Raw genomic sequence first — 12,698 nt, forward strand, 5'->3', positions numbered from 1 at the left:
CTTATTTAATTAATCAAATTTCCTTTCTCTTCTGACCATTAACTCAGGCACCTTTTGAGTTAGGAAGCTGATATTTGGACATGCCAATGACCACGTGCTTTGGCTGCAAAGGCTATTTTTGATTTATTAATTAATCAATTAATCAATTAATCGATTAATTATTTAATTATTCGATTAATGACTAAATTTTTTTTTTTTTTTAAGTTACAGATTCTGATGAAATGGTGGTGGTTTGTGTGTTCTCTGACCGAATTGATTGATAATTTAATTTTTTTATGATTATTATTTATTTATTTTCATTATGAATCATTTATTTATTTTCTTTCTCATTTGGCCAATATCTCAGGCACCTTTTGAGCTGGGAAGCTAATATTTGGACATGACAGTGACCAAGTGATGTGGCTATCAAGGATATTTTTGATTTATTGATAAATCATTTAATCGATTAATTATTTATTGATTAATCGATTAATTATTTATTGATTAATCAATTAATTATTTCATTTTTTATTAATGACTTATTTAATTAAATTTCTAAAAGATACATCTTCGGATGAAGCACTCGTGGTTTAGTTATGCTATTAGCCAATTGATTATGAAAATATTTTGTGATAATCTTTTATTGATTTTAATTATACAATTAATCAATCAATTAGTGTACACCTCTCCCGCCCAATGCAGTCTCTATGAGCTGCACTGCGGTAATCCCGCGCTGTAGGATATTTAATTATTTGGCATGGGGGCGGTGTACTTTGAATGTATCTGTACTTGTTTGTTTGTTTGTCCGGGCGATATCTCAGCCATCCTTTGAGCTAGGAAGCTGAAATTCCAGCACAATAGTGGGCAAGTACTTTGTCAAAAACGGTATTTTTTTTTGATTAATCAATTAATTGAGTTATTTAATTATTACTGATTAATTAAGTACTTATTTAATTAATTAAATTTCCTTTCTCTTCTGATCATTAACTCAGGTACCTTTTGAGTTAGGAAGCTGATAATTGGACACGCCCATGACCACGTGATTTGGCTGCAAAGGCTATTTTTGATTTATTAATTCATCGATTAATTATTCGATTAATTACTTTAAAAAAAACATTTTTCCCAGTTACAGATTCTGATGAAATGGTGGTGGTTTTTGTATTCTGTGACCGAATTGATTAATAATTAAATTTTTAATGATTATTATTTATTTATTTTCATTATTAATCATTTATTTATTTTCTTTCTCATTTGGCCAATATCTCCGGCACCTTTTGAGCTGGGAAACTAATATTTGGACATGACGGTGACCAAGTGATGTGGCTATCAAGGATATTTTTCATTTATTGATTAATCATTTAATCGATTAATTATTTATTTATTGATTAATTAATTTTTGTTTTTTTATTAATGACTTATTTAATTACATTTTTAAAAGATACATCTTCGGATGAAGCACTAGTGGTTTAGTTATGCTTTTAGCCAATTGATTAAGAAAATATTTTGTGATAATCTTTTATTGATTTTAATTATACAATTAATCAAGCAATTATTGTACACCTCTCCTTCCCAATGCAGTCTCTGAGCTGCACTGTAGGATATTTAATTATTTGGCATGGGGAGGTAGAGGTACTTTGAATGTATCTTTACTTGTTTTTTGTTTTTTTTGGCTGTCTGTGAACAAGATATCTCAAAGCTGTGGATGAAATTTGGCAGAGAGGTAGTGTGTGTGACAAGGACGAAAAGATTAGATTTTGGTGAAGATCCGGATTTGGATCCGGTTTGTAGAATTTTTAAAAGTTATTCTACAGCATTGGGAGATGGGGCCAAAAATGATTTTTAGCAAGATATCACAAAAAGTTAGACAGATGTGGACGAAACTTGGTGGAGAGGTTGGGTGTCTGACCAGGATTCGATTTTGGAGAAGATCTGAATATGGATTTGGATACGAGAATTATTTATTTTTCAAGTGATTCTTCACCATTGAGAGATGGGGTGAAAAGCGATATATGAACATGATGTAAAAAAGTTATGGACGAGTTATGACTAAACTTGGCGGACGAATTGGTTTGGTGACGAGAACAAGCCGATTAGATTTTGATTCAGGTCCGAATCCAGATCCGGCCTATCAGTGGGATAGAAACCAAAATCTGTTCAGCCTGGCGGAGATATGCGCTCTACCGAGTGCCGTTCTAGTTCATGTATTTAATTATGTGTCTTTGGCTGAAGTATTTGTGCCTGATTGAGGGGAATTGCCCTGGATTCGCACAAATGAATCGCGTCAATGTATTGTCTGTTTTACAAATTGTAAACATTGCAATTATCCCTCAATTTCCAAATGTTCCTGGATAGCGAAACGTGAATCCAAAACTTTTCCCATCATTTTAAAGGTTAAAAAACGGATTTGTTCCTGGTCCAACCATTTTGGATCTCCTTAACGTAATCTTTTTCACTCTACGTAAGGTAATAAAAGTACCGTTAGAAATGAGAACAAAAACCTGAAGTAAATGACATTTACATTAAAAAATCCAACTTTACGCTAAATGAATAGAAAATCCTTTTACCTTTTCGAGATGTATGTACTCACCACAAATGTGCAATGACTGTGAGTTTCTCGACCTTTACATTACCCAGTGCTTGCAAACCAAAGAGTGGGGTTAAGCGATCAGTTTGCGTGGGTACGTATGGCATTCATATGTCTGCATTTTTAAATGATCGTTTTCATGGAAACCGTTTTCTGATTGACACAAAATTTTCGCCATAGTATGCATCTACTCATGTGGAATTGTTTTAGTGATGATCATCATGTCATAGGTCACTGGTATGGGCACCATCTTGTTTAAATTATTTTGATAATTTTCTCGACAACCGTTAGTGTGTTTGACACAATTTTCACCATAGTGTGTGTCCACTCATGTGGAATTTATTAGTGGTAATTATGACATCATAGGCCACATGGTACGGGTTCATCTTGGAAAAAATCGAAAAACTTTGCACCTCTATATCTCCAAAACTGCTCCATGCAAAAATGGAAACGTGGCTCATTGTTAAGAACTCCGCATGGGGAATAAGGGTTGTTAACGCTGACGTCATTGGTGCCTTCATTATGATGTCATAATTCAAGTTCAACACTTAATCTGACCAGATTGAAATTTCTTGTGTGATCTACTCTTGATTCATGTAAATTATGTAGTAAAAAGACAATCTTGTTGTTGTGAAAAATGTAAATTGAGGGATACCTGTATGCAAACTGTGAAAAGATCTGATCTCCCATCACCACTACCTTACCACCTTTTATCTAATTAACCCAAACCCATCCAACCCCTTTAACCACCTGTATCACAATCGTTTTAATCCCCCACCCCCCCACCCCCCCTTTAGGAAATTTCTTCCCAGTACAAAGGAGTCCACTTAACCTGCCGATGAAGCAAAATGTGCCTGCTTTTACCATTAAAGAAACCAGCAAACCAGTACCGGCCATACCGGTTTCATCTTCCAGCTCACAACCATGCTCCAGTCATTCTTTGAAGAAAAATGTTGTAAGAAGGAGTTCTTCTGATAATTGGCGCTCTAAAGTCGATGAGCTCCATGCACAATGGAGACAGAAACCAGAGTGAGTTTGTTTGTGGCATAATTATGAAATTACCATGTTTTCCATGGTCTCTTGTATTTTTGTCATTTAAACAAAGTCGATTCTTGTTCATGTATCTTTACATTTATGAAATACAGTAAACTCTTAAATGTCGTGGTTTCGACCATTTGTGGATTACTTCTCAGCACTTAGTTATAGTTATTGGAGGGCCTGATTTCAACCATTTTGTTTTTTTTTTAAGCAGATGTGAGTCATCGTTTGCCTCCACATGGGTGTTTAAATTGCACCCAAAGCCAATCATATTTTATTGTGCACTCACAGCTAATAATAAACGAATGTACTGTGGCTCTCTCACTCTCTTGCGCTCTTGCTCACTCTTTCTCTTGCCCTCTCGCTCTCGCGCTCGCTGTTGCTCTCGCCCCCGCGCTCGCTATCTCTCTCTCTCGCTCTCGCTCTCGCTCTCTCTCTCGCTCTCGCTCTCTCTCTCGCTCTCTCGTCACCCCTTGCTCTCTCTCGTCACCCCTTGCTCTCTCTCTCGTCACCCCTTGCTCTCTCTCGTCACCCCTTGCTCTCTCTCTCGTCACCCCTTGCTCTCTCTCTCGTCACCCCTTGCTCTCTCTCTCGTCACCCCTTGCTCTCTCTCTCGTCACCCCTTGCTCTCTCTCTCGTCACCCCTTGCTCTCTCTCTCGTCACCCCTTGCTCTCTCTCTCGTCACCCCTTGCTCTCTCTCTCGTCACCCCTTGCTCTCTCTCTCGTCACCCCTTGCTCTCTCTCTCTCGTCACCCCTTGCTCTCTCTCTCGTCACCCCTTGCTCTCTCTCTCGTCACCCCTTGCTCTCTCTCTCGTCACCCCTTGCTCTCTCTCTCGTCACCCCTTGCTCTCTCTCTCGTCACCCCTTGCTCTCTCTCTCGTCACCCCTTGCTCTCTCTCTCGTCACCCCTTGCTTTCTCTCTCGTCACCCCTTGCTCTCGCTCTCGTCACCCCTTGCTCTCGCTCTCGTCACCCCTTGCTCTCGCTCTCGTCACCCCTTGCTCTCGCTCTCGTCACCCCTTGCTCTCGCTCTCGTCACCCCTTGCTCTCGCTCTCGTCACCCCTTGCTCTCGCTCTCGTCACCCCTTGCTCTCGCTCTCGTCACCCCTTGCTTTCTCTCTCATCACCCCTTGCTCTCGCTCTCGTCACCCCTTGCTCTCGCTCTCGTCACCCCTTGCTCTCGCTCTCGTCACCCCTTGCTCTCGCTCTCGTCACCCCTTGCTCTCGCTCTCGTCACCCCTTGCTCTCGCTCTCGTCACCCCTTGCTCTCGCTCTCGTCACCCCTTGCTCTCGCTCTCGTCACCCCTTGCTCTCGCTCTCGTCACCCCTTGCTCTCGCTCTCGTCACCCCTTGCTCTCGCTCTCGTCACCCCTTGTTCTCGCTCTCGTCACCCCTTGCTCTCGCTCTCGTCACCCCTTGCTCTCGCTCTCGTCACCCCTTGCTCTCGCTCTCGTCACCCCTTGCTCTCGCTCTCGTCACCCCTTGCTCTCGCTCTCGTCACCCCTTGCTTTCTCTCTCGTCACCCCTTGCTCTCGCTCTCGTCACCCCTTGCTCTCGCTCTCGTCACCCCTTGCTCTCGCTCTCGTCACCCCTTGCTCTCGCTCTCGTCACCCCTTGCTCTCGCTCTCGTCACCCCTTGCTCTCGCTCTCGTCACCCCTTGCTCTCGCTCTCGTCACCCCTTGCTCTCGCTCTCGTCACCCCTTGCTCTCGCTCTCGTCACCCCTTGCTCTCGCTCTCGTCACCCCTTGCTCTCGCTCTCGTCACCCCTTGTTCTCGCTCTCGTCACCCCTTGCTCTCGCTCTCGTCACCCCTTGCTCTCGCTCTCGTCACCCCTTGCTCTCGCTCTCGTCACCCCTTGCTCTCGCTCTCGTCACCCCTTGCTCTCGCTCTCGTCACCCCTTGCTCTCGCTCTCGTCACCCCTTGCTCTCGCTCTCGTCACCCCTTGCTCTCGCTCTCGTCACCCCTTGCTCTCGCTCTCGTCACCCCCTTGCTCTCGCTCTCGTCACCCCTTGCTCTCGCTCTCGTCACCCCTTGCTCTCGCTCTCGTCACCCCTTGCTCTCGCTCTCGTCACCCCTTGCTCTCGCTCTCGTCACCCCTTGCTCTCGCTCTCGTCACCCCTTGCTCTCGCTCTCGTCACCCCTTGCTCTCGCTCTCGTCACCCCTTGCTCTCGCTCTCGTCACCCCTTGCTCTCGCTCTCGTCACCCCTTGCTCTCGCTCTCGTCACCCCTTGCTCTCGCTCTCGTCACCCCTTGCTCTCGCTCTCGCCACCCCTTGCTCTCGCTCTCGTCACCCCTTGCTCTCGCTCTCGTCACCCCTTGCTCTCGCTCTCGTCACCCCTTGCTCTGTCTCTCTCGTCACCCCTTGCTCTCGCTCTCGTCACCCCTTGCTCTCTCTCTCGTCACCCCTTGCTCTCTCTCTGGCTCTGGCTCTCTCTCTGGCTCTTGCTCTCTCTCTGGCTCTTGCTCTCTCTCTGGCTCTCTCTTGCTCTCTCTCTGGCTCTCTCTTGCTCTCTCTCTGGCTCTTTGGCTCTCTCTTGCTCTCTCTCTGGCTCTCTGGCTCTCTCTTGCTCTCTCTGGCTCTCTCTTGCTCTCTCTCTGGCTCTCTGGCTCTCTCTTGCTCTCTCTGGCTCTCTGGCTCTCTCTTGCTCTCTCTCTCTTTCTCACCCACACCCCCTCCCCACATTTGACATTGTCTATCTTTTCATTTTATTCAAGACTTAAAATGCCTCAAAGCATGGTGAAAGAGGATATTCCACCTGAAGGAAGACCATTGCCAGAAAAGACAAGGGATTTGGGTATGTTTTTTTTTTTTTTTTTTTTTTTTTTTTTTTTTTGTATAAAAGATCGAGGCTCGTGAAAAAGCGAACATTTATCACACAGAAAGACAAACCGACAAACCGACACATAACCGACAAACCGACACATAGAACAAATAACATCGGGAGCGGTAGACAAGATGGGGAGAGAGGGGGAAGGACACAAACACAACACAACACAACACAACACAACATTTTAGAGCAGGAACCGAGAGACATGGAGACATCGAGAGATCTGTGGGAGGGAGAGGGCTTTGGGGGGGAGGCATGGGAAAGGGGGTGGGAGAGGCATAAAACATATGGACACTGCCAGGACTACCAGGAAAGAAGTTGGAATTACAAACAAGGTGGATCTGGGGTGAATTAGTGGGGGTAGAAAAGATCAAGGCTTTGGATGGGGGAAGATAAGAGATGGTGGTGAACAGCTGTTTTAAAGACCTGGAGGGAGGAGTGGGATTGAAGGGAGTGTGGGAGTTTGTTCCAGAGGCGGGAGAAAAGAGGAATGAAGGAGTGAAGGTGAGCAGAGAGCCGAGATTTCGGCAGTTTAACCATCAGAGGCTTGCTGGCAGATCTTGTGCGACCTGTAGGAATATTTGGGGGACAGAGCACAGAGAGAGCTGGGGGAGCAAGGCCGGAGAGGAGTCGGTAGAAGACGGAAAGACCACCAACCTGCCTGCGGTGAGTGAGTGAGAGGCCCTTGGAGTTAGCTTCATCACGGGAGATTCCAATGATTCTGAATGCTTTGCTTTCAACAGCGTGAAGACGAGCTAGGTGTGAGGCAGGAGCACCAGCCCAGAGGGGAGAGCAGTATTCCATTGAGCTGCGGATGAAAGCCTTGTACGTGGTGAGGAGCTCAGGTGTGCCAAGGAAGGACTTCGCACGACGGAGGATGCCCAGTCGGCGACTGGCTTTGCAGGCCAGCTTGGAAATGTGGTTTTCCCAAGAAAGATCATGGCAGATAGTGAGACCCAAAAGCTGCAGCGACAGAACTTCTTGGAGAGGATTGTTGAGAAAGTAGATGGGAGGGTTGTCCAGTCGATCTTTTCGGAGAGACATAGTAAGAGTGTGAGATTTGTCAGGATTGAAAGACATGTTCCACTTGTTTGACCAGTCTGTGATTTTGTCCAGGTCTTCAGAGAGTGAGGAGGCTGCAGACTTTGTTGATCTTTTTGCAGGGTTACCTTTGATATATGAAAATTTATTCGTGTTCATTTAGTCACCTCAGCCATCGAAGGTGGATGGAGGTTGTTTTTGTCTGTGAGAGGGATATCAAAGTTGTGGACTGGTTTGGACGAAATTTGGTGGACAGGTTGGGTGTGTGACAAGGATGGATTGATTCGATTTTCGTGAAGATCTGGATACAAGATTTTTTTTCGTGATTCTTCTGATGGCTGATGTGATGGCTGATGGAGGTTTCCGGTTTCTGGTTCCTCGGGCGAGTGAAGCGTACTTCGAGCTCTCCACGGCATCGAAGTTTAAGTGTTTTCCCATTCTTGTCTTTGTCAAATTTCCACTGGTTGTTTTGCTGTGCACGTGTTATTGTGTGTTTCTGGTTGGTATTGGTTTGTAATTCGTACAAACTTGTGTGTAGTTAATCGTTTTCTGAGTCGTACCTCGTGCGCAGCCTGGTAACTTGGGGCTTCCCTCCCCCCGTCGGTGTTTTGTCGGTTTGGGTTATTTCCTTCGCTGTATTGCTTGTTTCTTTTATTTTATTTTCTCCCCCTCACCTCACTTCCCTAGACAAAGAATTCTATATTGATTCTTTCTCTCCTCCCGGACACGTGCTTGTTCGCTCTCCTCCTCGTCTCGGCTTGTGCCCCGCCCCCTGTATCTCGTTTCTCTTCTGCCTCTGCTCCTTCCTTCTCAAATCCACGTTCTCGCTAGGGGACTTTTCCCAGATTGTTTTTCATGGTTTTCATGGTTCTGTTTGGATATTGTTGGAATATGTTTAAACCGCAGCCGTGATGCTGACGCCGCAACCCCCCCCCCCCACCCCCGCCCCAGACTTTCCATGTTTTAAACGTTTCCCAGTGTGTACCCTGGTCAGAGTGTCGTAAGAGACGACTAAGAGGGTTGGCGTCAGGAAGGGCATCCGGCCATAAAAACATTGCCTCAAAAAGAGAACCATGACAATTACAACTACATATTGGCAGGGTGCAGCCCGAAGTGGAGATCGGTTTCTGAGGTTTGGGACATGGAATGTAGGGACAATGACAGGGAAATCAGGAGAAGTGGTGGAAGTATTGGTCAGAAGAAGAGTGGACATATGTTGTGTGCAAGAGATGAGATGGAAGGGAAGTGGTGTGAGAATGGGGAAGGGTAGGCAGGGACAGAAATACAAGTTTGTGTGGCAAGGGTGCCCGGAGGGCGTGAATGGTGTTGGTGTCCTGTTTTCTGAGGAGTTTGTAGACAGTGTGGTAAGTGTGACTAGAGTGAGTGATAGGTTTATGATGGTGAAAATGATGATTGGAAAGCTCTTGGTGAACGTCATCTCGGGATATGCTCCGCAGGTTGGTCGAAGCAATGAAGAGAAGGACAAGTTCTGGTGTGCGATAGAGAAGCTGATGGAAAAGGTGAAAGATGAGGAAGTTGTTGTGGTGGGAGGAGACCTGAATGGACATGTGGGAAGGAGTATGGATGGTTTTGAGGGAGTTCATGGGGGTTACGGATATGGTGTGAGAAATGGAGAAGGTGAAAGGATTTTGGAGTTTGCTGATGGAGCTGATTTGTTGATTTGTAATACTCAGTTCCAGAAAGAGGATAATAAGCTTGTTACATACACGTCAGGTGGGTCGACGACAACCGTTGACTACCTGATGGTGCGTAGGCGAGATAGGGGGCACCTCCGGGACACAAAGGTGATCCCGGGGGAGGAGGCTGTTTCACAGCACCACTTGGTTGTGTGCGACATAAGGGTGAAAGGTGCGAGGAGAGCTCGGCGGGTGAAGTACCAACCAAGAATGAAGGTGTGGAGGTTGAAAGAGGTGACAGTAAGGGAGGCATTAAAAGAGAGGCTGAGTAGGGTAGAGGATGATGTGGTTGAGCTTGAAAGTGGTTGGATGTCAATGAAAGCTAGTCTGTTGGGAGCCATTGGTGAGGTATGTAGATGGACAAAAAGACCACCGAGGCACTCGGAAACATGGTGGTGGGGTGATGAAGTTGGAAAGAGGATTGACGAGAAGAGGAAGAAGTTCAAGGAGTGGCAGAAGGCGAAGGATACGGGAGCAGAAACAGCAGAGCATGAAAGTTATAAGGCAGCCAGGGAGGCTGTAAAGAAAGAGGTAGCAAAGGCGCAGGAGGCATGTAGGAAAATGTTCAGAGAACGCTTGGATTCGGAAGAGGGTCAGAAAGCAGTATTCAGGATTGCAAAGCACATAGCGAAAGAGAGGTGTGATGTGATGGGGGTGAGTTGCTTGAAGGATTAAGTGGGACAAATCGTTGTGGACCCAGATGGAATTAAAGGAAGATGGAAAAGATATATGGAAATGCTGTTGAATACAGAGAATGAATGGGATGGCAACATAGAGAGTAACCCAGTTTTAGGACCGGCAGAGAAGATAACTGAGAAGGAAGTTGAGGAAGTGATAAAAGCAATGAAGAGTGGAAAAGCGGGAGGGCCGACGGGAGTTGTGGGAGATATGTTGAAGGCAGCAGGAAGTTGGGGTGTGAAGAGAATGACAGAGATCTGTAATCTGGTGGTGAAAGAAGGCCGCATTCCAGTGGATTGGGAAATGAGTACCCTGGTCCCTCTATACAAGGGGAAAGGTGACCCTCTGGAGTGTGGCTCGTACCGAGCGATAAAGTTATTGGAGCATGGAATGAAGGTATTGGAAAGGGTGTTGGAGAGGAGGATAAGGAAGAAAGTGAAGATCGACGAAATGCAGTTTGGATTTATGCCAGGAAGAGGAACGACAGATGCGCTTTTCATTGTGAGGCAGTTGCAGGAGAAGTACATGGAGAAGAGGAAGAAGTTGTTTTTTGGGTTTGTTGATCTGGAGAAAGCATTCGATAGGGTTCCACGCAAAGTATTGACATGGGCATTGAGGAAGTTAGGAGTGGAGGAATGGTTGATCAGAGTAGTGATGGCAATGTACAAAAGAGCGCGCACAGCTGTAAGGACGAAGGACGGGAACAGTGGTGAGTTTGAGGTGAAGGTGGGAGTGCATCAGGGGTCGGTACTAAGTCCACTACTATTTGTAGCTGTGATGGAGGCGCTGGCTCAGAACGTAAAGGAGGGTTTACCGTAGGAGTTGTTGAATGCAGATGATCTGGTGTTGATTGCAGAAAGTATGGATGGACTGAAGGAAAAGATGAACAAGTGAAAGGAATGTATGGAGACAAAAGGTCTGAAGGTGAATATCGGAAAGACGAAGGTGATGGCAAGTGGTAAAGCATGTGGTGAGGTGGAAAGAACTGGGAAGTGGCCGTGTGCTGTGTGCAGGAAGGGTGTCGGAGTGAACTCCATTCAATGTACAATGTGCGCTGAGTGGGTTCATCAAAAATGTAGTGGTCTGAGAGGGTCATTTACCAGTGTGGCAGCTACATTCAAATGTATGGTGTGCACAGAGGGAGCTGCAGATGGAGGAAATGTTGAGTTGGATCTTGGAGACGGCGTGAAGCTGGAAGGTGTGAAAACATTTTGCTACCTCGGAGACATGCTGAATGGAGAAGGTGGATCAGACTCGGCAACAGTTGCTCGAGTGAGATGTGCATGGAAGAAGTTTCGGGAACTGAGTGGCGTGCTGATGAGGAGGAGAGTGTCGCTGAAGCTGAAGGGAAAGGTGTATGCTGCATGTGTGAGAAGTGTTATGATTTATGGGAGCGAGACATGGGTAATGAACGTAGAGCAGCAATGAAGGCTGGAAAGGGTGGAAATGCGAATGGTTCGATGGATGTGCGGAGTATCGTTGAGAGAGGGGAAGACAAATGATGAATTGCGAAAGATGATGGGATATTGCCTGTGATTGATGCTGTGAAGAGGAACAGGCTGAGATGGTTTGGTCATGTGTTGAGGAAGGATGAAAGTGACTGGTTGAGAAGAGTGATGGAAATTGATGTAGAAGGAAGTAGAGGACGGGGAAGACCGAGAAAGACTTGGCTAAAGATGGTGGAAGAAGAAATGCGGGCAAGGGGGTTAACAAGGAGAGATGCAGAAAATAGGGCAAAATGGAGAAGATTGTCATGGGGACCGCAAGGATAACCCCCGCTCTAGCAGGGAAAATGGCCTTTAAAATGCATGTTGTATTCTTCTCCATTGAGAGATAGGACCAAAAACGATATACAGTCGTTGCCAAAAATATTGGCACCCTTGCACTTTTTTCAAATAACTCACAATTTTCTCTAAAAATAAGTTGAAATTGACGAAAGTATTTGGTCTCCACAATTCTTTATTTCACTGTTAATATTACTTAACCTTTATTTTTGATTCAGAACTTGATATATCCTTTTAAATCAGTAAATAAAAGAAATGGCATTGACAAAATTATTCAAACCTGAGACTTAATATTTGATAGCACAGCCTTTGTACAATATAACTGCAGTCAAGTGCTTCCTATAGCCATGAATGAGTTTCCTACACCTCTATACTGGCAGTTTGGCCCACTCTTCTTGTGCGAACTGCTCCAGTTCTCCCAGATTTGAAACTGCTGTTTTCAGATCTCCCCACAGGTGTTCACTGGGGTTTAGATCTGGACTCATTGCTGGCCACTTCAGAACAGTCCAGCATTTTGTCTTGAACCATTCCTGGGATACTTTTTGAAGTGTTTGGGGTCATTGTCTTGCTGCAAGACCCATGACCTTTGACAGAGACCCAGCTTTCTGACAGGTTGAACATTGTGCTCCAAAATGCCTTGGTAATCTCCTGATTTAATGATGTCATGCACACATACAAGGCATGCAGTGCCAGAGGCAGCACAGCAACCCCAAAACATCACTGAACCTCCTCCATGTTTGACTGTAGGGAAGGTGTTCTTTTCTTTGAAGGCTTCATTTTGTTTTCTGTAAACATAGAGATGATGTACTTTACCAAAAAGCTCTAATTTGGTCTCATCTCCACAAGACATTCTCCCAGAAGGGTTTTGGCTTTTTCAGGTGTGTTTTTGCAAACTCCAGTCAGGCTTTATTATGTCTCTCTCTCAGCAGTGGAGTCCTCATGGGTCTCCTACCATAGAACCCCCTTTCATTGAGTTGGTGACGGATGGTGCAAGTTGAAACTGTCGTACCTTGTGTCTGAAGGTCAACTTTAATCTGGCAGTTGATTGAGATGCTTTCTTTCTGG

At 45.5% G+C, this 12,698-nt stretch overlaps 1 protein-coding gene across 1 annotated transcript in view; it reads left to right on the top strand.

Annotated features, from left to right (window-relative positions):
• The window catches only part of LOC137429835 (tudor domain-containing protein 7B-like), a 73,677-nt gene that overhangs the window by 20,777 nt on the left and 40,202 nt on the right, over positions 1–12,698 (top strand). The window contains exons 3-4 of the mRNA XM_078779913.1: positions 3,361–3,592; positions 6,321–6,400. Of these exons, the coding sequence (XP_078636039.1) occupies positions 3,361–3,592; positions 6,321–6,400 (312 nt within the window). The remainder of the gene's footprint in view (positions 1–3,360; positions 3,593–6,320; positions 6,401–12,698) is intronic.

The sequence above is a fragment of the Myxine glutinosa genome, chromosome 6 (assembly GCF_964187855.1).
Source record: "Myxine glutinosa chromosome 6, kmMyxGlut1.1, whole genome shotgun sequence".
NCBI lineage: Eukaryota > Metazoa > Chordata > Myxini > Myxiniformes > Myxinidae > Myxine > Myxine glutinosa.